At 40.6% G+C, this 26,947-nt stretch overlaps 1 protein-coding gene across 6 annotated transcripts in view; it reads left to right on the top strand.

Annotated features, from left to right (window-relative positions):
- The first annotated feature begins 9,547 nt into the window (after window positions 1-9,547).
- Window positions 9,548-26,947, top strand: part of C2H8orf34 (chromosome 2 C8orf34 homolog) — a 426,915-nt gene continuing 409,515 nt past the window's right edge. For 5 of the 6 annotated variants that reach the window (XM_051159058.1, XM_051159051.1, XM_051159035.1 and 2 more), the window contains exon 1: window positions 9,548-9,794. In XM_051159058.1, the coding sequence (XP_051015015.1) occupies window positions 9,726-9,794 (69 nt within the window). In that variant the 5' untranslated portion in view covers window positions 9,548-9,725. The remainder of the gene's footprint in view (window positions 9,795-26,947) is intronic. The other variant, XM_051159067.1, reaches the window with a different exon arrangement.

The following is a 26,947-nucleotide window of genomic DNA, read 5'->3' as shown; positions in this document are numbered from 1 at the left end:
TCTTTGGCAGCCATAGACAGTAAAAATACCTTGTGTCTAAAAATAGTAAGAAACTGTCCTGAAAGTTGCTTCATTGCAACCCTACAATAGGCATACTGGTGTATTTAGTGTTGCATTAGAAGAAGGTGAAACTTTGAGATCTACCTGCCCAGAACTGTAGGGTGATATGGTTAAAAGTGTAGAAGTTTACACCACTTTCTTCTGTGTGGTTGTCAGCCTTCTGCATTCACAGTAGAGACCCAGAAAAGACTCGTACTCAGGAAAAGTATTTTATGTGGATGGGCTCTCAATCCACAACGGTTCTACTTGCCAGTGTTCCATTTTTACAGTAGTGGCCATGTGTGAAGTAGAAAACATATTTAAGAATGTGAATTTGATGCCTCCCCTATCCCTGGTCTTGGGCACATGCCAGAGATGCCCCCACCTCTGACTTCTGTTCTCTCATCTGGCCCTGTTCCTCACTCCACTCTCCCTACTTCCAATCTGCACCCCTGCTCCCCTCTCCTAACCACTTCACTCCCGTCATCCATCTCCAGTGCCTGTTTTATTTCCACTTCTGAGTGAAGTTTAAGCATCCTCCCTTGGGCCCTCCCTGTAACTCAGCTTCTTTGGGTATGCTGCTTGTAGCATGCTTATCCTATACTTTATGGTTAATATCCACTTATAATTGAGCATATGCCATGGGCATCTTTCTGGGTCTGGGTTACCTCACTCAGTGTGGTTTTTCCTAGCTCCATCTATTTGCTTGCAATTTTCATGATGTTCTTATTTTTAGTAGCTGAATAGTATTCCATTGTGTAAATGTACCACAATTTCTTTATCCTTTCTTCAGTTGAGGGACGTATGGGTTATTTCTATTGTCTGGCTATTAATAAAAAAGCTGCTATGAACATAGTTGAGCAAGTGTCCTTGTGATATGGTGGGGCATCTTTTGGGTATATGTCCAGGAATGGTATAGCTGGGTCTTGAGGTAGAACTATTTCCAATTTTCTGAGACATGGCCAGATTGACTTTCACAGTGGCTGCACACTTTTGCACTCCCACCAGCAATGGAGGAATGTTTTACTTTCTCCACATCTTGGCCAGCATGTACTGTTGCATGAGTTTGTTTTTGTTTTTTATCATAGCAATCCTGATGGGTATAAGATGGAATCTCAGAGTGGTTTTTATTCTCATTTCCCTGATGACTAAGGATGTTGAACATGTCTTTAAGTGTTTCTTGGCTATCAGGGAGGCGCCAGGAAGTCTATGGGCATCATCCTAGCTGAGACTCCTAGCAGCAGTGGGATATGGAGCCTGAAATGGGCACCTCCTATATCCAGGCAGGACTGCCAGTGAAAGGATAAGGATAGCAACACACCCACAAGTCTTAACCCAAAATTTGTCCTGCTGAAAAATTTGGAGGGATAAAGATGGAACAAAGATCGGCCCTACATGAGACCTGACCTATCCCATGGGAGAGAAGGTAATAGCCATCCCTGACATGATTAATGTTACCCTGCTGTGTTTGTAGGGAGAAGCCTAGTATAACTCCTCTGAGAGGCTACACCCAGCAGCCGATGATGCAGAGGCCCACAGCCAAACATTAGATATAGCTCAGGGATTCCTATGGAAGAGTTGGGGAATGATTGATGGAGCTGGAGGGGTCAAGGACTCCACAAGAAGACCTACAGAGTCAACTAATCTGGGCCCATGCGGGCTCACAGAGACTAATCCATCAACCAAAGAGGATGCAGCGGCTGGTCCAAGGTCCCCTGCACATATGTAGCTCATGTACAGTTTGGTGTCCATGTGGGTCCCCCAACAACTGGAGGGGGGGCCATCTCTGACTCTGATGCTTACCTTTGGATCCCATTCCTCTAACTGGACTGCCTTGTCTAGCATCAATTGGAGAGGAAGTGCCTAGTTTTTCAGTGACTTAATGTGCCAGGGGAAGTTGGTACCCATGGGGGACCTCGTCTTCTCTGAGGAGAAGGAGAGGAAAGAATGAGAGAAGGGATGTGTGAGAGGAGGGGCTGGGAGGAGAGAAGGAAGGCTGAGATCAGGAAGTAAAGTGAATAAATTATTAATTAGTGGGAAAAAGAATGTCAAGTTGGGTTTTTCCCCTTTGGCAAGCATGGTATAGTCTTTTCTCCTGATACTAGCAGTAGCAGCTCCCAGTAGGTCACATGACCACAAGTGAAAACTACTGGTGTTTCAAGTGCATTGTGTTGGGGGGCTAGGGTGCTTGGTATGTGAGATGAATTAAGTATGCATTGATTTACAGTATCTTCAATTTACACCGAGCTTCTGAGGAAAATGAACTCATTTGAGGCCATGGAACATCTGAATAGTATGGAGGACATGCTGGGGAAGCCACATGTCAGGAGACAGGAAGCAGAAAGGAGGAGGCACCCTAGGTCATGACCTCTTTGGAATTTCTGTAGAAAGGCCAGGATAAGATACAGGTTAGGGTTGGCTACATTGAGTGATTTCAGCTACCTCTCGTCTCTGGAGATGACCTCCAGTTGCCTGCCACTTATCCCGGGAAGATGAAAGCAGAGAAATATTATCATTTAGCATCTTTGTGCTATTGGGAGGAGGAGTGGCTCTGATTGGCCACTACATGTTAGAGATGTGACCCCCTCCTAGTCTTTTGCTCTATTTAAAAGTAGACAAACCATGGGAGGGTCATTCTGTCCACAATGAGGAAAACTTTCAAAATGCCAAAACATCACATTTCATACCCCATACATTTATGTATTTTCTAATATTGCATCATTTCTCTAAAAATAGTTAGAAATCATCAAAAATATACAATAATGTACAAACCTATTCTTCATATCTATGAATCAGATTTATTAGTAATAATTAAAATTTAATAGAGGAGTTAGTGAATATTTCTAATTGTATCCTTGATCTATTTGTCTTCAGACAGATTCCTTGGGTGTTTCTCCAACCAGACCTCCAACTTTGGGATGGCTGTGATCATTTGTTCTGCTTTAGTAAGTTACCAATTCGGTCACAATCTCCCAGAGTCTTTAATACCTTTTCTTTTTTATTTACTTTCCCCCATACTCCTTTGCTGTGAATCCCCACTTTGCCAGAGGTGTTTGAAACTGAACCCAATCTGTGACTCTTCTGCAAAACCCTATTGCACACAACCTCTACATATCATAGTCAACCATCTCTATAATGTGATATGATGCCCTCTTCTGGCCTGTAGGTGTACATGCAGGCAGAGCACTATAGGCCTAATAATAAATTTTTTAAAGTCTATGGCATGTTTCATCACTTGTCAGGAGTATTTCTTTAGTAGTACAAAAAGTAGTGACAATTAAAATTGATCCTGTAGAATGAAATTAATGAAAACAGATTTTTAGAGTCAAACAAATCAGGTTTGAAATTTGGGGTTTCCACCAGAGTTAGTATGTTGTATTATTGCCCAGCTATTGCTTCCCAGTCTCCTGTAAATGCAGAGTGATAGTGACGGGTGATAGGGAGTCACACAGTTGCCAAATCTGGGCTTCAATTTCAGGTTTGACACCAAAGCTAGTTTAGCCACCTTTGTAAAAATTACATCCTCAGAAGGCACTAAACTATGATGGTTATCAGCAGATATTACAAAATATAGAGGGGAAAAAGCATTTACCCTGGAGAGCAGAGAAAACATACTTGTGCAAAGATTCACTCTTGATTGGGTGGTGTATCAAACAGTGGTGAAGTCTAGACAAGGCTTTAAATTCTGCCCCGAGCACATTAATCGCTCCAGACAACCCAGTGTTTGTGTCTTTCATGTTATGAGGGGTGTGATTCTGTCAGTGTTTGACTTTGTTTTTACCTACTTGGTGTTGTAAGAATAAATAATACAATGAAATGTAAAATGTTCAGTACCTGGCTCCTTGCTAACCATTGTGTAAGTGCTGAGAATTGAGCTGGGTCCTCGGCAAGAGCAAGAGTTGCTCTTAATCACGGAGCTGTCTTTCCAGCAGCATTGTTTTTCTTCATCAATTCTCCAATTCATTTAATTTTCATCTTTCTACCCCACTCATGCATCAGATGTTTTGATTTTCAGTCTCTCTAACCGGCTATCATTGCTGCCTTCATTATTATTTCATTCAATTTTTTAAGAAGGTGTATAAGTAAGTATGGTTAGCTAATGCTTGTGAAAACTTAGCTTATTCTTAAGTTCCTCAAAATCTTCTGTCTCCTAGGACCAACACCATCTGAGGGTGAGTGTTCGCCATGAGACATGAGGTAATATATGCTTCAGAAAGAGAGAAATTGCTGATTATTTTGGGCGACTGGAGAATCTACATTATTTTTGCAGAGTGCAAAGTCATCCTACAATTTCCTATTTAAAGTTTAAATTCATGCTGGCCAATGGCAGTTCCACTAATGCACCTAAAATGTACCTTCAACCTTTTGTGCTAGTGTTGCTGTGATTCACTTAATTACAGCCAAAAATGAACCCTCATTTATGGAGATGTGTATTTGAGAAATGGGTCTCAGGTTACTTATTCCTTGATAGCTCTACTGGCGTGAAAGTACATGCTGTCCTAGGCAGAGAGCCTGGGGCCCCAGGGTGTTTCCTGAGTGGAATTGTGCTGCCATACCACATGATCTTTCGTTTCCTCAGACATTCTTGTGTTTTCATTTCTTTCCCTTCAATATATACACAGTATCATGTAGGATTCCTCATCACTTCCTATTTCCTAACAAAGACCCACACTGGAATGAAAACCCAAGACAATGCCATTGCAAAAATCATAGGCACGATCCCACCAGGATTAAGAATTTACCAACAAAAATGAGAAAAAGCTATTAGCAGGCCTTGCTCAGATGGTTCATGCCTTAATAAATAAGCCTGCTGTAAAGTTATTGCCATAAACTAAGGAGTTTGACATGGAAATGGCTTATAAACAACCCACATATTAAAAATTAAATATTAAAATCTAATATTTAAGTGTGAAAATAAAAGAGATGGAATTACTCTGAATAATAGTGGAAGGTAGAGTTGTGTCAGACCATAGAATCACTGCAGTTCGCAATTCCGTGGGAACAGTGAGTCTGTGTTACTAGCCGCTATGAGCAGTTAGTTTGAATGTGATTGATTAGCTTTTTCTGAAAATCACGAGAGACAATGTTTTCTTTTAACACAGGGCCAGCAATTATCTTGGTCTCTGCCATCCAAGCTATATTCTTTCCCACAACTACACACCGAGGAGTTGCAATTCCTTATCAAAATGACTCTTGGTGAGCACAAATTCAAAGCAAAGGAAAGCAAAGCATTTGGTTGGTAGCCAGGGCTTTGAGTGTTTCAAATACACAGAGGTCCAAGAACACATTCAATTACTTGTTAGGTTATGTGTGTATGTGTGTATGTATGTATGTGTATATATATATACATATATATACACATACATACCTTGAGTAGTAAGCTATTTGTTTGTTGGGTGTCTTCATTTTCTTCATCTGGAAAAGATGATGAAAATGAAAACACCAACTTCTTGACATTGTCTCTAGGATTAAATGCGTTGTTCCGTGGAGGAAGTGATGTGGCTGTGCTCAGATGGCAGATGTGGCAGTCAGACAGAAATAAAGAAAACTCGGTGTTCATTCCCTTTGAATGGACAGATCGCTCACAGGCACTGTGATCTTTGGGAAGGTACTTGTCACTGTTTATTGCAAAGTGACAAGATAAAAATCATTAAGGGAAGGGAGGACTGTGTTTCAGGGTTCAGGAATCTCAGTTCCAGAAACCTTCAGAGGATGTGTCCCCATTGCTTGCCCTCCGTGTTAAATCTATTTCAAGAGGTCACATTGCTAGTGATTCTGAGTTGCTTCAATTGGGCTTTCATTGAAAATCATTTGTCTTAGGAGCTGTGCAAGGTGTCTTACAAATGGAGTTAGACAAGGGCTTTAGCACATTCTATAAATTGGATTCTATATACTTGTAAATTATGCTGACAGGCACTCCTAGAGCACAACAGGGTCAAAATAGTCTCACTAAAAATTGACCTTTAAGGCTGTACACAAGCCAAAAAATGGAGAAATGATTGTAAGGGTACCAAGGTGATGTGGACAGAAAAGCAGAAAAGCTTGCTAAATTCAATCTAAGGCCAGGCTTAAATTTTAATCAATCTTTTATAAATATTTATTTATTTATTATTAATTTGTTTATGTACATCTACCAGAAGGATCAGATCACCCTGGGGCTAGAGTTGCAGGTGTTTGTGAACAGTCTGACACTGACGCTAGAAAACAGACTCTTATCTGTGGAAAAGCAGCAAATATTCTTAATAACTGAACCATTTCTCCAGCCCCCAATCAACCATAAAGTGAATAAGTGATCAAAATTATTAAGATGCAGAGTCATATGGTTCTAAAGAGCCAGCTATGAAGAGCTGACTACATAACATACTGCATGTGGTAAGCATAAAAAATTATTAAAACACAATTCATGATTTTAAATAGTTTGCAGTTTTAGAGGCCAAAACATGTATCTAATGAACTAACTGAAACAACAGATTATAAATACAATGAATCAGAGACAAACTTTAGCCTAAAAGTGCAAGGATGGATTTACTAAAAGGTAACTCATTCATTATCACTACAGAATGACACATCCTTAGATGGAGAGCTCTTCACAGGGAATGCTAATATTTATGAGCTCGATCACTGAATAATTTCTACACTGTAGGGTACAAGGTATAAAAAAAGGCTCCATTTGAGCACTAGGGAGTCTGAATTAACACATAGACCAACCAGTTTTACAGTGGGTGGCTTGAGCGAGTAACTGCCATCTCCTTACTTCATTCCAGGCACCACTGCCATTCTTTATTTGCTTCTCCTATCTCATTTCCCAGACAGCTAATCATCAGATTTGTTCTTAAGCATGTCATCATAAAATTGACTTGATACCCTATGAGCATATACAGGGGGAGGAGGTCCCCCTCAGTCACAGTCAGAGGGGAAGGGAGTAAGGGGAAAATGGGAGGGAGGGAGGAATGGGAGGATACAAGGGATGGGATAACAATTGAGATGTAATATGAATAAACCAATAAAATATATTTTTAAAATCCCATTTTTCATGCCAAACCCTAGTTCTAACCCGAGTTGTCATAATTTATCACAGAAAGCAAGACCCAAATAGTCACTTTCCACAAGAAGTGTCATTCCTGAGCAAGACTTGTAAGACGTCAGTGAGCTGAGCGTTGACTATGTTTTCACTTCATGCAATCCGCACCTGTGTTCCCCCCATGCTTCTCCAACCACTAGCTGTTGCATGCCTATGCACGTTTACATGCTAATTTTTAATATCGAAGCTTTGACCCTTCATCCTCCAATTTCGCTCTCCCAGTCTTAGCTAGGAAACCACTTTTTAAATCTTCCAACCCTGTGTATGGATACCATCTCCTTTATCGAACTTTCATTGAGGACACCAGACACAACAATCGTGACAGCATCCCTCAAGAAGACCGTACCCACAGTAGGGCCATGTTATCCCTAGTGCATCACAGTCACGACAGGACTGAAACCTAGAGGACAAGGGTGGAACCTTTTGTCTTTGAAGTTCTTGTTTTAATAGTACGTCTACTGTGAAGAATGCAAAAAATACTTTCAGTGGCAATGATGTTAGATCTTGGGACAAATAGGAAGGCCTTGGGGTGGCAGTAGCAGTTGTTGTAGGAGCAGAGTGGCCTTGGAAATGTCTTAGTGATGGAAGTTTGGGTACTTGGTGATGTAGCACCCTACTGAGAATATTATTATGGGTCTTCTTTAATGTTCAAGTATTCGGCAGCCTATGCTTTGTCTTTTTTTGCCAAGACTCTTGATGCAGAACTCCTGGGCTTGGTGAAGACTTATTAATTATATTAAGTAATAGATTTAAAGAAAGATCTTTCTCATCTCTCTTAGAGGAAAAAAGACTTACTTTGGGGAAGGCCCTGTCCTGATCTTGCAGTGTGGAATCTAAAACACCTGGCCCTTTAGATGACTCCCAGGCCTTCCTCTACAACGTATTTCATAGAAATATTGGTATTCACTTTGTATATTCAATCTCTCCCAATCGTACTAAAAAGTGCACAAGTAAGCATAGTTTTGAACTGTAACAGAAATACCTAACAGGAAGTATGTGAAAGCCCTGTTTACTCTATATACACTGCTGTTTCCTCCTGCTGGCACCCAGCAGGTCATCTGAGGCTGACTGCAAAAGTAATAGCTCAGACATCTTTCCATCCCAAATCATGTTTGCTTCAAGTGGGAGTAATAGATTTGTTGTAGGTAAATTATTAAAGACATTTTAATACTATAATACTTCCAGGAATAATCCATTCTCATCCTAACTACTGTGTTATTATCAGGATAAAATTATTAGAAAAAAAGCTTGGACAGCAGGAAAGGCACAAGCCACAGAAATCTGGAACACAGTGAGAAAAAGACAAAATGTACGCTGTCGTAGTGTACGTTAAGGAAGCCCGTGCCTGTTCTTGTAGAGACAACTAGCAATTGTAGTATAAGGGCTTTGATTTGGCAATACATAATGGTTTGGAAGCAGGCAAATTGTCTGTGAGGCTTTAGTGTTTTATACCATGCTTTAACAAAAAATTCACAAAGAACTCTGTGAGGAATCCCGTGGTATCTGTCGATCTTCAACGTGAAAAATCCCTGCATAATAAGAAGGTATTAGGTAAAACCGAGGTGCTTAGGAGGTATCTAGAGGATGGACGGCTAGGAAGAAGCGCGGAGCCCCTGAGCCCTAGCTAGAGGCATATGAAGACAGAGCTGAAGGCATAGGCAGAAAAGGAAACTTGGAAGCAGAGCTCGCTTTTGTTTTATCTCCCTGCTAAAAACCCAGGGGTTGCTTCCAGCCTTTGGATGTCTGCACTTCGGGAAATTTAAATCGGTTCTCAGCCTGTAACGCCAGTTGCCTTGCTCAAAGCCAAGCCAGATATCTGGTTCTGCTTTCTTTAAAAAAAAAAAAAAAAAAAAAAAAGATGAGTAAGTTTGTTTACGCGGCAAAACCTACCCACTAGTTTTCATCTCTGGCTTTCTCTCATCTCCAGCTAGTGAAGGCAGAGCACGTGCCCACGAGAGGATCACCCCTGGGTGGTGAGGACCGTCCTCTTTGGAACTGCAGTTGTAGCTGCCAAGGAATAGCCAACAAGCACCGGATTTATGTGCACTTTGAAAGAAGCACCTTTACCATTGGCTTTTTGAGCGGCGCTGTCGCTAGGGAGCGAGCACCGCCTCGGGGAACAGCCTGGGTACTGGTTCCTGGCAGCCAGGAGCTGGGCACACACCGTGGCGGCGCGCTTTGGGCGGCTCCATGCGCTGTGGCCCCTCTGGTCAGCGCTATCTCCCCCGCCCCCCGTCGGCTCCGAGAGGCTCTGCACTTGGCTACGCTAGCCTGTAGCCACCGGCTCCTGCTGCTGCCGCCCAGAGGACAGAAGAGCCCGCTTTTTCCCCGAGGCGGCTGCGCTGCGGAGAGCGGAGCGGGTGGGCGCGAGCTGCAGGACTCGATGGAGTTCTCCCCTCGCCTCGGAGTTGTTTGAGTTGGCAGAGCCTCGCACGGGTCCCCTGCTCCCTGCTCCCTTAGGGCTTGCTGCTCACAGGGTTGCTGCTCACCGCTGTGCTTGGAAGCCCAGGCTCCTGAGGTCCTGTCCCGGGTCCATCTGGGGGCAGAGGAGGGCTGTCCCCAGCCAAGGCGCACTGTCCTCTCGCCGCTGACCCATCGTTTCTCCATGGCGTCTCGTCAACAAACCCGAATCCAGGCTTACCTGGAGAAAAACAAGATTGGTCCTCTGTTTGAGGTAAGGAACCCTAGTGGGGAATGGTCCTGCTCTCTTTGTGAGTAGCAGGGATGGTGCGGAAATAAAATAAGAATCCTCTTAAGCGAAGGTAGGGTGCAGAGCAAATAGGCAGGAGAGGGAGCCCTATCCTGCTTGGTGTTCTGGAATGCGGCCAGGCGGGGCAATTGGCCAGTTACCTGGACGCAGACAGGTGAGCTCCTGAGGCCCCAGCTTGAACCTAGCAGGACAGTTGGAGCCATCTGATTCTGTCCTGCATCTAGTAGTGATATGGCAGGGCTAAGAGAGTGTGAGACAGACAATCCAAATATACATCCTCAGACTATTTACACACACACACACACACACACACACACACACACACACACACACACTTCCCCGGCCCCTAAATACACACTATCTTGTATGTTGAATTTTTTCTTTTAAATATGGGCAGTAGTAGAACCTGAAAAAGGTGAAAGAAATAGCAGAGAAGTGTTTTAGAAAACCATGCTGATTTTCTGAGCAGGAGACTATCTCGAGTTGTTTTCTTTCGCCTTCAAATAATTGATGACAATAACATAGCGGAGAAAAAGAGCGGGACAAGAAAGCAGGCACTCGCTAAAGGTCCTCAGGTCGCAGGGTGCTGGAGGGTGGTGGGGTGTCAGGTACTCTGGTGGCAAGGCTCACAAGGGAGGGATGTCTCACGTTCCTTATTCTTCAGTTCACTATCCTAGATGGGTACCAGCTAGAGGAGAGCCAGTCAAGGGAAGGACCTCCTTCCTCCAACACCACCCCTGGAATTCTCTGCAGATCTCTTAGGGTAAAGACCTGGGGAGAAAGAGGAAGAGGGAGCGCATTGGTAGTCTGAGAATGGAGAGAGAGAGAGAGAGAGAGAGAGAGAGAGAGAGAGAGAGAGAGAGAGAGAGAGAGAGAGAGAATCTGCAAGAAAGGATCATGGGGTTCAACTATTTTCAAACAACTAAACTTTGGGAAACCTCTGAAAAATTTTCTGCCCAGCTTTAAGTTTATGCGATGATATTTTGAAAAGTCGAAGAATTATTTCAACAAAACTGTTAAAGGCGCCACAAAACCTTGAGGGTCTCTTATTTCTTTGTTTGTTTTAAAATGTTAGCAAAGGAAATATTGCTTCTGCTAAATCCATACCCTACAGTCCATGAGCAACCTGGATCCTTTCTTTACCCGTAGTGTAATGATCATAAATTACATGTACCTCACATCAGCAAAGCACACAGAGGCAGAATATCAAATAGTACAGGAATTGCATCAAAATGACAAAATGAATACATTTTAGACTGTATTTGTTGGCTGCCATCCTGGAACATAAAGCACGATTAGCCACAGCAAAATAAGCGAATTGCTTTTAATAGGTACCCTCCTCACTGAGCTTATTTTAAAAACCTCACCATTCTTTCCAGGTGACAATAATGGAATGAACTTTCCACATGATTAGGAAATAGGCTCAACTCGATATTTATCAGCTGCCTCCTCCTCTTCAACGCTCAGCAGCTAATCCCCCACTGAAGAGTTTGAAGGAAGGGAAGGCCACTGTTTCCTGAGTGCTTTGGATCTCCTCACCCAAACCCAACCACATGCTTTGATTTTCCTGAACACGCATTACATAATATCACCATTAGCTTGCCTTGAAGTGGTGAGCAGTTAATTTTTAAGACTTGGTGTGTACTTTCCATAACTGAAGGGAGAGAGAGAGAGAGAGAGAGAGAGAGAGAGAGAGAGAGAGAGAGAGAGAGAGAGAGAGAGAGAGAAGAGAGAGAGAGAGAGAGAAGAGATAAGTTCTCATCTGCTAAGAGCAGCACTGGTGCAGAGCCTCAGGCAATGATTGTGATAGAGCTTGGCTCAGAGAGTTCAATGAGCCAATTTTACACAGTTGGGAACTCAACACCAAATTGTAATCTTTTTCTCCTTAAGTTAGAGTCAGCGCAGAAGTAAGATGTGACAGGCCACACCCATCATGATGACACTTGTAGGGCTGTGGTAAGATGCTCACCGTGGTCTCCAGGCCAGTCTGAGCTACACAGGGAATTCAAAGATAGTCTGGGCTAAAGAGAGATACAAATCACAAAGACAACAAACTCAAAACTAGCCAACCAAACCAAAATTAAAAAAACAGTGCCGCTATGGAGATGGATGTTGGTGATGTGAAATTCCTGTGGCTCGGTGATTCTCAGAACTGACTTGGAAGCTCACTGGAGGCCCCTGGGATCCAGACGGACAAGAAAGGTCCAATAGATTGCTACCATGACTGGGCCACATTTTTAGAAATGATAATGCAAGCTAAAAATTCTTTTTTGGGGGGGGGGAAACCACAAATTAAAATGGGCATCGTCCATGTTTAGCACCCACACTGTGTTATATGGAGGACCGAGTGTTAGTGATACAGGCTTCTTCTCTTGTGGAAACGTGAACTACTTGAGAGTGCACCCCACTGGGAACTTTGTATATTAGGAAGGTCTGGAGAAGACTCCTTTTTATAGTGAAACACTTTAAACGGAGCTTATTAAAGTTTTTAAAAGACCAGTGAATAAGAAAGATAACCTCCTTCCTAGCATTGAAATATGACTGAATTTTCTGGAATTTTTAAAAGACTGTGTGGCCCTGGATGCCCTGGCTAGAACTGTTTGTGCAGAACAGGTTAGGCACACACAGAGATCCACCTGTCTCCTGCCTCCCGAATCCTGGAATTAAAGGCATGCCTCATTATGCCAAGCTTAATTTTTTTAATCTGTAAAATGTATTTACTCAATTTCTGTTCATAGTCTGTATCTTAGTTACTGGCCCTATCATTAATATATTGATTTGTGCTACTTAAGAAGTGCTATAAACATCACTTCCCAAATAAGTTGGAAATAACTTTGATTTCAAGTGAACAAAGAGCAAATATTGAAATTACCTTTTAACAAGCCTAAAAATAGTTTAAAACATTATAAAACCATGCCTAAAAATCATTGCATAAGAGTCCTGGGTGATGATATTTTAAAAGATTATGAATACTCGTAAGATGAAAATGACTTGCATTCCACAAACTCTGAAGTTTATGTAGCGTGTAATAACTTCAGTTTCCCTTTGACTTATTAGAGGCAGGTAGGGCGAGCACAGCCTGGGTATTGATGTTTCACAGAGCTGAGGTATGGCAGAACTATGGCTTGGCTCACTTTAAAATTTACATCTAAGTTCTTATTTAAATGGCAGGGTGTAAAATGGTTCATGTTTCACCAAAGAGGAATAACATATTCAAAGTGTGTGGAATGGAAACAGAAGTTGTATCAAACCCTAAGGCCAGAAAGTTAATAGCATTAAAAAAATTGAGCACTTGAATTGTGTGGCTTATACCTGCTTACGGAATTAAAGTCTCTGAGAGAAACCATTCGACTTAGTTCTCAAGAGATTCTGTGGTGTGGGTCATCAAAATTCCTCGTTTTCCGTACCAAGAAGTATGCAATTTTTAGTTTCCTCCATTTCCATTAAATATGCAGAACAATTATTTCCTGGCTACTGGTTGGAAAGATCCTCATGATGGCCATGTACATTGGTTCTGGCCTCACACAAAAGTGTGACATCCTGAACCAGTGCAAAGCAGAAAAGTGAGGACACTTGTATTTTCAAGTGTGGTTTAACTCTCTATAAGTAGAGCAGAGGCACTTTCCTATCATGTTTATAGTTCAGTGTCCTACTACTCACTCATAAAATTGTATGAACTGATTGCTGTACATAGGGTGAGGTGGACTCATGGTCAGATCTGGAGTGTCCCTGTACCTATCGTTGTATGTTATGCTGTGGTGTCACTTGCTCATTTCTGGTACCTACACATCTGGAAGCTTAAACTCCACTGTGCTTCCATAATTCCCAAGTTCTATGGCTTTCCTTTGTTCATATCAGTTATAGTCTGAAAAGAATCCCTTGATGTCATTAGGGAGCTTTCCTGGATGTGGAGGGAGCACACATGGTAAAGGCTGTGATTGACAGGTGTCTCTGTAAGATCCAGAAGGATACTAGCCACTTTTGCTAAACTCAAGAGCTAAGCTCCATGCCTACCTTATTCTGAAAGATTAATGTAAAAATTGTAATTTTAGCAAAATGCTTCCAGGGGAGAAGTAATAAAAATACCAGCTTGGTACTCACAAAGTCCTCAAGTTAATGATAAGCCAATACATTTTCAAGTAATTCTTGTCAGAGACTTCCCCCCAAGTTCTTGAAGTTATAAGAACTTTTCTTGTTTCTAAACTTATGTTGACCTTATAATCCTGGAACAGTTAAGAGAGCCATAGATGAGGAAAGACGTCCATTTTAATCAAGTTTCCTAGAGTCAAAGTTAATACATTTTTATTGATTTACTTCAAAACAATCTTTAAAAATGTATCTGACATGCTTTAGATTACAGGGCATTCATTTTTCATCTCTACCTTGTTATATGTTATTTTCAAATAGTTAATAAGGAAATAAAGTGACTCCAAAATGAAATAGTGCTGGGGATGTAGTACAGTGGGCAAGCACATGCCTTTTATAGCCAAGACCTGGACTCAGTCCTAAGGACTCTTTTTACCAACAAAAGAAATGAAACAAACCAAATATCACTAAGCCAACTAAACTATAAATAACTCATCATATAATTTTAAAAATAATGCATAGAAACATAAAAAGTGATGCCAACATATTTGAAGAAGCAGTGTTTCAGTGTTTCAAAGCCTCTTCTAAAATACTGTGACCAATGGAAATATAAGGCTTTGAAAATAATGTGGATCTCTTTTCTTCTTTCCTTAATATTTAAACTAAACAACTATTAGGCAGAGTTATGCAATGAGCACAGCTAAGTGTGCCAGGTGGCCTTGGGGCTATGTGGACAAGATTCAGGGTGCTGGGAGGAACAACCTCTTAGAAAGACCAGCATATGTTTTATATATTAGGTAATGTAGGGTGTTGAGAAAATAATTGCATTTATTGAATGCAGTTTTGCCAATGATGAAGATAGTGATCACTGATTAAAAGTGGAGAAAAGCTTGGATTAGAACTGAATTGCAGAGACCATGTAATTTCATGTCTTTCAATAACAAATGTAGATTTCCCTTATGCTAAGGTGTCTGCACCCCATTTATATCCTTCCTCCATTTGCTGGGAGAAGCTAGAAATAGCAACACCCAAGTAGCAATGAACACACTTGGTATCCAGCCTGTGGTGTCTACATATCTTCCCATTAGAAGAACTAAATATCAGAGTTTGACCACGTCCCCTGGATGGGTAGGCCTGATGGCACTCAGCGGAAGGATAACAGGTTACCAAGAAGAGACTTGATACCCTATGAGCATACACAGGGGGAGGAGTTCCCCCTCAGTCACAGTCATAGCGGGCAGGAATAGGGGAAAGTGGGAGGGAGGGAGGAATGGGAGGATACAAGGGATGGGATAACCATTGAGATGTAATATGAATAAATTAATAAAAAAGGAGAAGAAGAGAATTAGATATCGCCAAAGGGACGGCTGGTCTCAGATTTGTATAAGACTTCAGGGCATCTTCCATCCAATGTTAAAAGAGTGATGTGGCCCTCACAAAGACAGAGACACCAGTTTGAGGAGGCTCCTAAGACGGAGTCAGCTGAAGATCAAAATATGGAATCAAACTAACAGTTTATCTTACAGGATAAAATGGAATATTTTATTCCACTAAGATTCAGTGAAATACAGAATGTGTTTGATTCTCGGAAGAAGAGAAAGGCTAACCAACCAGTGGGACGCCAGTCAGTAACATTTGAAGGGATAGGATACTAGACTGAGAAAAATCACTTCTTCATAATCCAGGCAAGAAAAAGTAATCAGTGTTGCAACTCATGAGTGCAAGTTGGATGAATGATGAGATGTTACATAGTCCCTAGGATTTATCTCCCAAAGTACTTAGAATAATAAATGAGAAGGCAACCCTCCAGTAGAGAAGCCTGGCACACACCAGTTTCATCAGATGCTGGCAGGGTCTGTGCACCATGTGGATTGAACTCATGGGTAGGGAAGGAGAACCTCCTCAAGGGCTGGCCTTGGGCAGTGACCGCTGTTACAACTCTAAGGCCTGTGGTGGCTAAGCCCATCGGAGCTAAAGATTTTACAATTGTCTGGAACACTTGCTAGTGGCCAGGACCTGCCATTTCTTTGCCTCCTCACAGCATCTGTCTACCTTCAGCCTCAGTTTCCTAGCTTTTCTATTTCCTTCCTTCCTCCTTGTTCCTACACTGGGCACTGCCTCAAAGTGCTTAGTGTTCTTCTCTTTAGCTGTCAAGCAATGAGGCCACTTCCTGCTTTTTCAACTCAGGCAGCAGACTACTCTGCTGTGGATAGTGGGGCTCAGTCCATGAAGGAAGGCTTAGAGCTGACAATGTGAACTTTCAGCGGGAGAGGCTGGAGACACAAGAGCACACAAGAAGCTCTAAGAATCCAGACTTTCTCCAGTGCTGAGTCTATATTAGTGGCCATTGCACTTAGTGGTCTATGCAATCTTGTGTTCCTGCTCTCTCTCAACCAACCAACTAACTCCTCCCAAACAAAACAAGGCAAAACAAAATAAAAAATGAAAATGAAAACAAAGTGTAGGGAGGAGGGAAAGACCTGGGAGGAGTGTGTGGGCAGAAGGAATATGATCAAGATATATTGTATGAAAATATTTTAAAAATTAAAAATAATGCCCATACCTGTGTTGTGAGATGGTGCACTGTACTTTCCAAGTCACGTCATCTCTTAATACTTAATACCATAACTACATAATAAGATTTACAATAATTAAACCATGTTTATGATAAACTAGAATGCTTTGCTTCACAGATCTCCAGAGAGAACAAAGACAAGGGATTACAGACAGAAAACTATGTAGAAACAGAAGAAGCTTTACTTCCTTGGACATTGCACATTCCCATATCCATGAGATGGAAACATCTGCTGTACGGATCATTTCTCTCTGTCCTTAGTGTGCCAATGGCCAGGGTGCTCTTAGGCACAGAATGTGTCTGTTTTGCAAACAGGCCATTAGCAATACCACACTTTGCTGCTTTTTAAAAAATGTGATGACGAATGCTGCCTTCCTACTTTTGTAGCACAGCCTGTCTATGGTTCCACAATTGGTGCTTCTGCCATGCCAGTACCTCTGGCATCTCTGCTGTTGTGCTTTTGTGTTACCAGCCCACCAAAAACTACTAAAAGTAGGCAAGGGAAGAGCATTTGCAAGGAAACCTTTTTAAAAAATTTATTATAACTTATTCAGATTACATCCTGAATGTTATCCTCTTGCTTGTATCTTCCCGTTCCCACTCTCCCTCCCTCTTTTGCCCTATTCCCCTCCCCTAGACCTCAGACAGAAGGAGTCCTCCTCCCCCACCATATGGTCACAGCATATCAGGTCTCATCTGGATAGCCTGCTTCCCCTTCCTCTGTGTGCCACTGGGCCTCCCTACAAGGACATTGTTACTGTAACACAGGAGTCAGTGCAGGAGGTATCTCCCAACTTACTCTCTAAGCCTGGGAAGCATACTCATCTAGTTGGAGAAGGTTGTTAGAACCAATCGCAGCATATTGTGCATGGATATAAAGGTTTGTGTTTGCACTATTCACAGTGTATTTCACACACAAGTGGAGGTTTGGGTTTGCACAATCACAGCCTTGCCTCCATAGCACCAGCCCCTCTGTCCTAAGTAGAAAAGGTTGAAGAGCTTTCTAATGTTCATCAAGGCTTGGATAGCCAAAAATCTGCAACAAAATAAAACTTTCCTATCCGAGATTGTACATTCCGGAACTGAAGCCATCAGCTGTGATCATTGTGTAATTTTCTTCAGGAAACCATGGAATAATCAAAATGGCAGTGAGTATGTAAATAAGGATCCTCATACTGGCTGTTACCAGCAGTCTTTTGGCTCAGGGAGCCAGGGAGAATCTAACAACTGCTAATCAATAGGTTAAGGTGCTTGCTAACAATCCTGTCAGTCAGATTTGGGTTTCTTAGACTCATGTGGAGATGGAGAAAACCAGTTCCCATAAGTTATCACAGACCTTCACATGTGCACTGTTGCATGCACGTGCACACACACACACACAGGTGCACTCACAAACTCATAAAGAAACATAAAAAAAACAGTAAGTCATTGTACCAGATTTTTCTAATGAGTGACATTTGTTGGGGACAGAGAGAGGGAGTGTGTGTGTGTGTGTGTGTGTGTGTGTGTGTGAGAGAGAGAGAGAGAGAGAGAGAGAGAGAGAGAGAGAGAGAGAGAGAGAAAGAGAGAGAGAGAGACAGACAGACAGACAGACAGACAGACAGACAGACAGAAATAGAGAGAGGATGAGACTGATTCATTCAGTATTGTTTCTGCACCAGTTTCTATTATGTATAACTAATAAAATAATTCAAAGATAGGTATTAAACCTAATGGGGCAGAGTTTATACTATGAATTTCTGTGAGTCTTCAAAAACTATCAAGGCATTCAGGTGAAGAAGTCTTCAGTCTGAAATACATGGTGACTAAGTATGGAATATGGCTCTAGCCCCAAGTACTCCTGCCATGGGGGATGGTGCTGGGGAAGGGCTGAGGTGAAGAACTCTGCGTTCTTCAGATAGTTTTTCTATAAATGGGAAATTGTTTCAAAATAAAAGCATTAAAATGTAAATAAAAGAAATAAGTATTTGGAACACAGTTCATCTTGGTTTTAAAGGAATAAACCAGATGCATTTAGTTTAGACTTTGATCAATATTTATACATAGGAATATTTTATCCAATAAATAATACGGTAAACATCCCAGTAAAGAAAAGATATAATTTTGTTTAAGCACACACATTTCTTTGTTCTTTCATCTTAAAATGTTGCTGGAATACTTTTTGCAAATCAAGGAAACAAATGCATACATGTGCCAGGGATAAGAAAGAGCGCAGAGGAAGAGTCTTGTTTTCTCTTTCTTCTGAGTGCTGCCCTCTTCAGGACACAGGATCAGTGCTGACTTGCTCAGTCTTGGCCTTCTGTAACACTTGAGTCTGGGACACGCCGAAGGAGCACAGAGTTACTTCTCACAGCTCTACAGCTCACCTAGTGCTAAGTACTCCCCCATTGCTTATTCTCAGCCCTCTGGCCAATTATGGACTTCTGCATTGCCTGCCTCGAAATAGACAGCTGCTGTAAGAAGCTTCCGATAGAGGACGTGTTGTAACATGTCCTCTATATAAACAATTCTTATATTGAAACTGTGATCAGATGACAAACACTCAATTAAAAAGTAGGTAACCTAAAAGAAATAGTAGCTAACCTGAGGATAAAGCTTACTTAGTAGAGTGTTTTCCCCAAGGGAACAGACCCTGTGCTTGATCAAGAGAACAGCGTAAACTGGGCACAGTGATACACAAATTAAACCCCAGCACACAGGAAGAGGATGCAGAAGGATCAGTTCAAAGTAGTCCTTGGTGAAGTGTTGAATTCAAACCCAGCTTGGGATATATTAGACCGCACCCAAAGAGATGACGAGGTGGGGCAACTGGGGAAAGATGGCTCAGCTGTTAAGAGTACACACTGTGTTGTGGAGGCTCAGGTCCAACACCCACATCAGGTAGTTCACAACTCACCCCACCCTGCATGTATACACATATGTTAAAAGTAAATACAAAAAAAGAAAAAATAGATAAGAGTAATTGAATAAATGTCCTCTGTGAGGCAACATATATAGGTGACAAAACATCGTAGGTGCAGGGCCAGACAAGCCCACTGCACACGGGCTGAAGCTGTTAAAGTCAGACTGCGTGAAAATGTGCAGCGACAGGAACACAGGAACTGCCTGATAGAATGAAATGTTGTGCAACTGTATGGAGAATAGTTTGGCAGCTTTGTTTCTTCAAAAATTACATTTGTTAGGGTGTGGCAGAGATGGCTTAGAAGTTAACAGTGCTTGTTACTACTGCAGAGGGTGTGTGTTCTGTTTCAGCTTCCATTTGGCAGCTCATAACCATCTGTGACTTTAGTCCCAGGGGATCTGACACCCTCTATTGGCTGACACCACGCACCCAGGTGGTGCTTGTATATAAGCATATGCAAAACACATAAAAATTTAAAGCAATTTTAATACACGTTCATTGGTTTATGCTCCTTGTACAAGTGATGAGTCTTATGGTGACATTTTCATGTAACTGTAATGTGTTCCCTGACCATATTTACCCATTACTCTCTCATACCTATTCTAGTTAGTTCACCTTTATTAGTTTTATGTCGTGTTTCGGCCCCACATCTTCTCTTTTGCTCTCCATCCCTGGCAAATTTAGATCCAAATATGAAAACAAAAACCTATGTTTCTAAATCTGACTTTTTAGCTTCATGTGGAAACTTCTTTTGTAGTCATGTAAGGTCCCGCCATGTCTATATACCACATTTTTAATGCATTCATTTACTTATGGATACTTGTGTTAAATTCATAAGCTGGCTGTTGTAAGTAGCAGTACCAAAATTAATACTGAGGTACATATATCTCTATTGTATATGGCAGCTTAGCTTCTGATAACCAAATTATGAAACGTTGTAATAGGATAATTACTTGTAAATGGTAAATAGTGTACATAGATAATGTAATATTTTAAATAAAATATGCAATATTGATATATACAACAATACAGGAGAATCCCCAAGTAATTATATGAATGAAAAAGCAAAAGTTACATGAGTCCATTTATGTAATAGTGGCAAAGTCATAAAAATGTGAAACACTTTTATTTTCAGGTGTTGAGAGTAGTATAGAGGAATAAGAAAACTGAGTAGGATGTTCTGCAATATGGGGCATTTTTGTAGTGGTGGCAATGATGCATTGCCTCGGATTCTGCAAATGTCAATATGCTGGTCTTGATGTTACAATTTAACTTACATAATATTCCCATCAGGAGGACATGGATATGAGAGCTATCTTTGTGTTATTTATTACAACAGCATATGCACATACCATTATTTCAAAATAAAATTTTAAGAAAAATGTTCCAAGTCTGCATATGGTTAAGTTTTTGCTACTGTAACAAAATAACCATGAAAATTATCTTAAAGAGGAAAGGTTGATTTGGCTCAAATTATCAGGTCATGGACCGCTTGGTTTTAGGCCTGTGGTGAAAGCTACATCACCGTGAAAGGTATGGGACAAAAGCCACTCAGCTCATGAAGCAAAGGAAGAGAGAGGCAGAGGAGAGGGATGCTGTCTCAGTGTCAGTGTTCCCTCAGGGACATGTCCACAAAGATGAGCTTCCTTCTGCTTGGCTTATAAACGCCAGATTTCTGCAGCTGGCCCACAGCACCACACCTGGGGCACATTTATTGTCTCATCTATCATTTCCTAAGGCAGAATGCCTTAGGATCCATAATAGAACAAATAAAGCAAATTAGAGAACTAGTTAGCTGGAAGACTAAGTGATCACAATACACATATTCACTAGATAGACATAAATCTTGTTTTTAGGCCTTTGTAATTTTAGGCCTTTGTTATATCAACAAAAATATTAATAAATCCTTAAATTGAGGAATTGAAAAAAATTGTACACTTCCCTGCAAAACAAATCTTACTGATTCTCCAGCTATCAATAAAAATATTACATAATACTGCATTATATTTACATTCCATGACGTAATTATTGAAAGAATCAAACATTTTGGAATCATGTTCTATTAAGTAGGAATGCATTATTTATTGTGATATATAAATATAGTTTTCCTGATAAGATTGGGTGAATTTTTGTATTGAAAATTTTCTTAAATTATCACAATTTAAAAGTTCTCTTTCTGAGACTTAAGTTATCTCATGCCAATTTTCAGATCCATCCTTTTTCCTGCAAATCTCAAAGTTTCATTTTCTCGTGGCTGAATAAAAGTATACTGTGTACTTGTGGCACCTTTATATGGTTCATTGATTTGTTGATTCGTATCTAGAATGATTTATTCTGTTGTTGTTGTGAATAAAGTAGCAATAAACAGGAACATACAAATATTTCTGGAGTGGCTTTCAAGACTGGAGGGGATATGTCATATATTCTCTTTCACATGTGAATACTAGCTCTCAAGGTGTATACATGCACATGAGAGTGTGTGTGTGGCTGTGAGTCTGTGTGTGTGTGTGTGTTAAGTATAAATCAAGAAACTAGAAAAAGGACTATTAGAAGAAAAAAGGTGTTGAGGAAGTGGGGAAGGGCACTAAGACACATATAATATTAAAGTCGAAAGGAACTATTGGGGTGGAAAAGCAAGGTAGGAGGACCAGGGAGAGGAAGAAGTTATTGGTAGGATGATGACAGAAAATTTATGCTTAAAATACCATAATGAGGGGACTAGTGAGATGGCTTAGAGGTTAAGAGCATTGGCTGATCTTCCAAAGCTCCTGAGTTCAATTCTCAGTAACCACATGGTACCTCACAAACATATGTAATGTGATCTGGTGCCCTCTTCTTGTGTGCAGGTGTTATATGCAGGAAGAACACTGTATACATAATAAATAAAGAAATCATTTAAAAAATACCATAGCCTGGAGCGGTGGCACATGCCTTTAATCCCAGCACTCATGAGGCAGAGGCAGGTAGATCTCTGTGAGTTCAAGGCCAGCCTGGTCTACAAAGCGAGTCCAGGACAGCCAAGGCTACACAGAGAAACCCTGTCTCAAAAAACCAAACCAAACTAAACCAAACCAAACCAAACTACATAATGAGGTTTGAAATAAATAATTTATAAGCAAAGAGAACAATAAAAGGAATAAACAAAACTAAAAGCTGGTTATTTTAGAAAATCAGCAAGATAGGCAAACCGTTAGCCAAACTAACTAATAGGCAGGGAGATAATGTCCTAATTAATAATATCTGAAATGAAAAGGGGACATAACAACAGCCACTGACAAAATCCAAAGCATTATCAGGTCTTACTTCAAAAGTATATAATCCACAAGACTGGAAAATCTAAATGAAATAGATGATTTTCTTCATAGAGATCATGAACCAAAGTTAAATCAAGAACAGGTTTACAATCTAAATAGTCCTATAACTGCTAAGGGAATAGAAGCAGCCATTAAAAGTCTCAAAAAAAAAAAAAAAAAAAAAAAAAAAAAAAAAGCCTGGGGCCAGATAGTTTCAGCACAGAATTCCACCAGATTTTCAAAGAAGAGCTAATACCAATACTCCTCAACTATTCCACAAAATAGAAACTGAAGGAACATTGCAAAACTAATTCTGTGAAGTTACAGTCACCCTGATACCTAAGCCACACAAAGACTCAACCAATAAAGAAACTTTCAGATCAATATCCCTCATGAAGATTGGTGCAAAAATACTCAGTAAAATATTCAAAAAGGAATCCAATAACATGTAAAACCATCATCTGCCATGACCAAGTAGGCTTCATCCCTGGGATGCATGGATGGTTCAATATGTGAAAACTCATCAATGTGATTCATCATATAAACAAACTGAAAGAAAAAACACACATGAACATCTCATTAGATGCTGAAAAAGCCTTTGACAAAATTAAACATCCCATCATGATAAAAGTATTGGAGAGATCAGGGATAAAAGGCACATACCTAAACAAAATAAAGGCAATATACAGCAAGCCTATAGCCAACATCAAATTAAATGGAGAGAAACTTAAAGCAATTCCACTAAAATCAGGGACAAGACAAGGCTGTCGACTCTCTCCATAACTACTCAACTTAGTACTTGAAGCCCTAGCTAGTACAATAAAATAACAAAAGGAGATCAAGAGGATACAATTGGAAAGGAAGAAATCAAAGTATCACTATTTGCAGATGATATCATAGTATATATAAGTGGACGCAAGAATTCTACCAGAGAACTCCTACAGATGAAGAATATTTTCAGCAAAGTGGGTGGATACCAAATTAGCTAAAATAAAATCAGTAGTCATCTTTTATACAAATGATAAATAGGCTGAGAAAGAAATTAGGGAAACAACACTCTACACAATAGCCACAAATAACATAAAATATCTTGGTATAATGCTATCCAAGCAAGTGAAAGACCTTTATTACAAGAGTTTCAAGTCCCTGGAGAAAGAAATTGAAGAAGATATCAGAAGAAGAATCATCTCCCATGCTCATAGTAAAAATGGCCATCTTACCAAAAGCAATCTACAGGTTCTCAATGCAGTTCACATTAAAATTCCAACAAATTTCTTTACAGACCTTGAAAGAGCTATTCTAAATTTCATATGGAAAAATTAAAAATCCCAGAATAGCAAAAACAATTCTGCACAATAAAATAACTTCTATACATATCACCATCCCTTTTTTCAAGTTATACTACCAAGCAATGGAAATAAAAACTGCATGATATTAGCATAAACATAGACAGGGTGATGATAAAAATGAATCAAGGACCCAGAAATAAGTCCACCTACAGACACTTGATTTTTGACAAAGAAGCCAAAACCATACAATGGAAAAAAGAAAACATCTTCAACAAACTGGATGTCTCCATTTAGAAGAATACAAATGCATATCTACTACCCTGCACAAAACTCAAGTCCAAGTGCATCAAAGACCTCAATATAAAACCAAATACATCAAATCTAGTAAAAAGAAAATAGAGAAGAGACTTGAACTCATTGGCACAGGAGTCAACTTCCTGGACACAACACCAACATCCCAGGTACTAAGATCAACATTTAATAAATGGGATAAAAAATTAATAAATGGGACCTCCTGAAACTGAAAAGCTTCTGTAAGGACACCATGAATAGAACAAAACAGCAGCCTACAGATTGGGGAAAGATCTTCACCAATTCTATGTTTAATAGAGGGTTAATATCCAAAATATATAAAGAACTCAAGAAATTAAACACCAACAAACCAAATAATCCAATTAAAAAGTGGGGAACATAGCTAAACAGAGAATTCCCAACAGAGGAATCTCGAATGACCCAGAAACACTTAAAGAAATGCTCAATGTCCTTAGTTATCAAGGAAACATAAATAAAAATGACTCTTAGATTTCATCTTACACCAGTCAGATTGGCTAAGATAAAAAACTGAAGTGACAGCGTATGTTGGTGAGGATGTGGAGAAAGAGGAACACTCCTTCATTGGTGGTGGGAGTGTAAATTTATACAACCTCTTTTGAAATCAACTGTGCTTTCTCAGGAAATTAAAAATACCTCTAACTCAAGACCCAGCTATACCACTCCTGGGAGTATACCCAAAGGAGGTTCCACCATACAACAAAGGTATTTGCTCAATGTTGTGCATAGAAGCTTTATTTGTAATAGCCAGAAACTGGAAACTACCCAGATGTCCCTGAACCAAGGAGTAAATAAAGGAACTGTGGTACATTTGTACAAACTCAGCTATTAAAAACAATGAAATCATAAAAATTTCAGGCAAATGGATGGAACTAGACAATATCATTTTTAGTTAGGTAACCCAGGCCCAGAAAGGCACACAAGGTATGTGCTCACTTATAAGCAGATATTAGCCATATAGTACAGGATACCCATGCTTTACAGAATCAAAGAAGATAAATAACAAGGATGAGCCTAGGGAAGATGCTTAAATCTCACTTAGAAGGGGAAATAGCATAGACAGTGTAATGTTTGAAGAGTGAGAACAGGGTACAAGAGTGAGCAGGAAGAGAACTAAGGGTGAAGATTGGACATGAGGAGAGGGTACAGGAGGACAGAGGACTTTCAGAGAGAAGGAAAATCATGAGCAGGGGCATCTCTGAGACAAACAGGAGACCTACACAGGGTGGGCTCCTGAAAGGATATAGGGGTGACTCTAACTGAGATTCTAGTAGCAGGGGTGATGGAGACTGAAGAGGTCATCCTCTGACTAGACTAGACTCCTAGTGGAGAGATAGGAACACTGACCCATCCACAAAAAAAATTGATGCTAAATTTGCTCTGCCTACAAGTTGTGTAGGGATAAAGATAGAGCAGAGATTGAGGGAATGTCCAACCAATGCCTGGCCCAACCTGAGACCCACCCCATGGGAGACAGAGCCAACTTATGACACTATTAATGATACTCTGCTATGCATGTAGATGGGAGCCTAGCATAGCTGCTCTCAGAGAGGCTCCACCCAGTAGCAGATGGAAACAGATGCTGAGACTGACAGCCAAATACTGGGTGGAACACAGGGGATCTTGGGGATGATGTTTTGCTGGAAACTGTCTCATGCAAGGGACATGGTTTGCAAAAACCACTTTGGGTGAACTCAGAGAATAATATATAAAGAGAAGCCAACAAGCAAAAAGGACTCTTTTGCATTGCTACACCTAGTAATGGTTTACATCACCTTGCTGCGCTTGATTTTTTTGGCCCTTCAGAGAGAGATGCATCAGAGAACTTCTTGTGTCACTCTGGCTGAGTCCACTGATTCCTACTGATTCAGTGGCAGAGTTTTGTTGTTTCTGCTGGATCATGCTACTGCTACTGTTTGGTGTTTGCTGTTTGACTGGACTGCTGGTAGTCTATCAAAAAAGAGTGCAATTGCCCCCAAGGAACTATGTGTAAGAAGTCCACATCGCTCACCCCTACTAACCTTCATTCCCTCCTACCTATGATCAGCTGGTTGGAAGGGAGGAAAAATCATTTAAGTACCCTAAGTAAAGAAGGTTTTTGAAAACCTAACCCTACAGGAAAAGTCTTTAAAGATGGCTGAACAAAGCACTGATTTAGTAAAGTTTGGCAGGATTTCATTAGGAGTAATTTAATACCTACACTTGTTTTTCTTTTTGTTTGATACTTTTTTGTGACCAATAGTATTTAGTTTTACCCCAGGACCCTGGGCTATCTTATCTCCAGTTCTTGATTACCAAAGCAGTGTTGGGTATGGGTTTCATCTCACCTAGTGGACTTTAAGTCAAATCAGATATTGGTTGGTTATTCCTATAATTTTTTGCCACCATTTCACTAATATATTTGCAGGCAGGAGACCATCATAGATCAAAGATTTGTGCATGACTTGGCATTTATGCTTCTCTTTTGGCATCATGTAGCATATCTGCTTGTACCCACAATGCTAGGATTTAAGGGTGAAGGCTCTATGTAGGCGTCAGCCTGACTTTGCCATGTTCAATGAACAGTGTAAGTTTCTTCTGCAATGAGGTCTTGCCACCATCTTGTGGAGAGCAAACTATATTCCAAGCAACAGCCAGGATTC

This window comes from Acomys russatus, chromosome 2 (assembly GCF_903995435.1).
Source record: "Acomys russatus chromosome 2, mAcoRus1.1, whole genome shotgun sequence".
NCBI classification, from domain to species: Eukaryota; Metazoa; Chordata; class Mammalia; order Rodentia; family Muridae; genus Acomys; species Acomys russatus.
The sequence above is the reverse complement of the archived record's forward strand: the minus strand, read 5'-3'. Positions and strand labels throughout refer to the sequence as shown.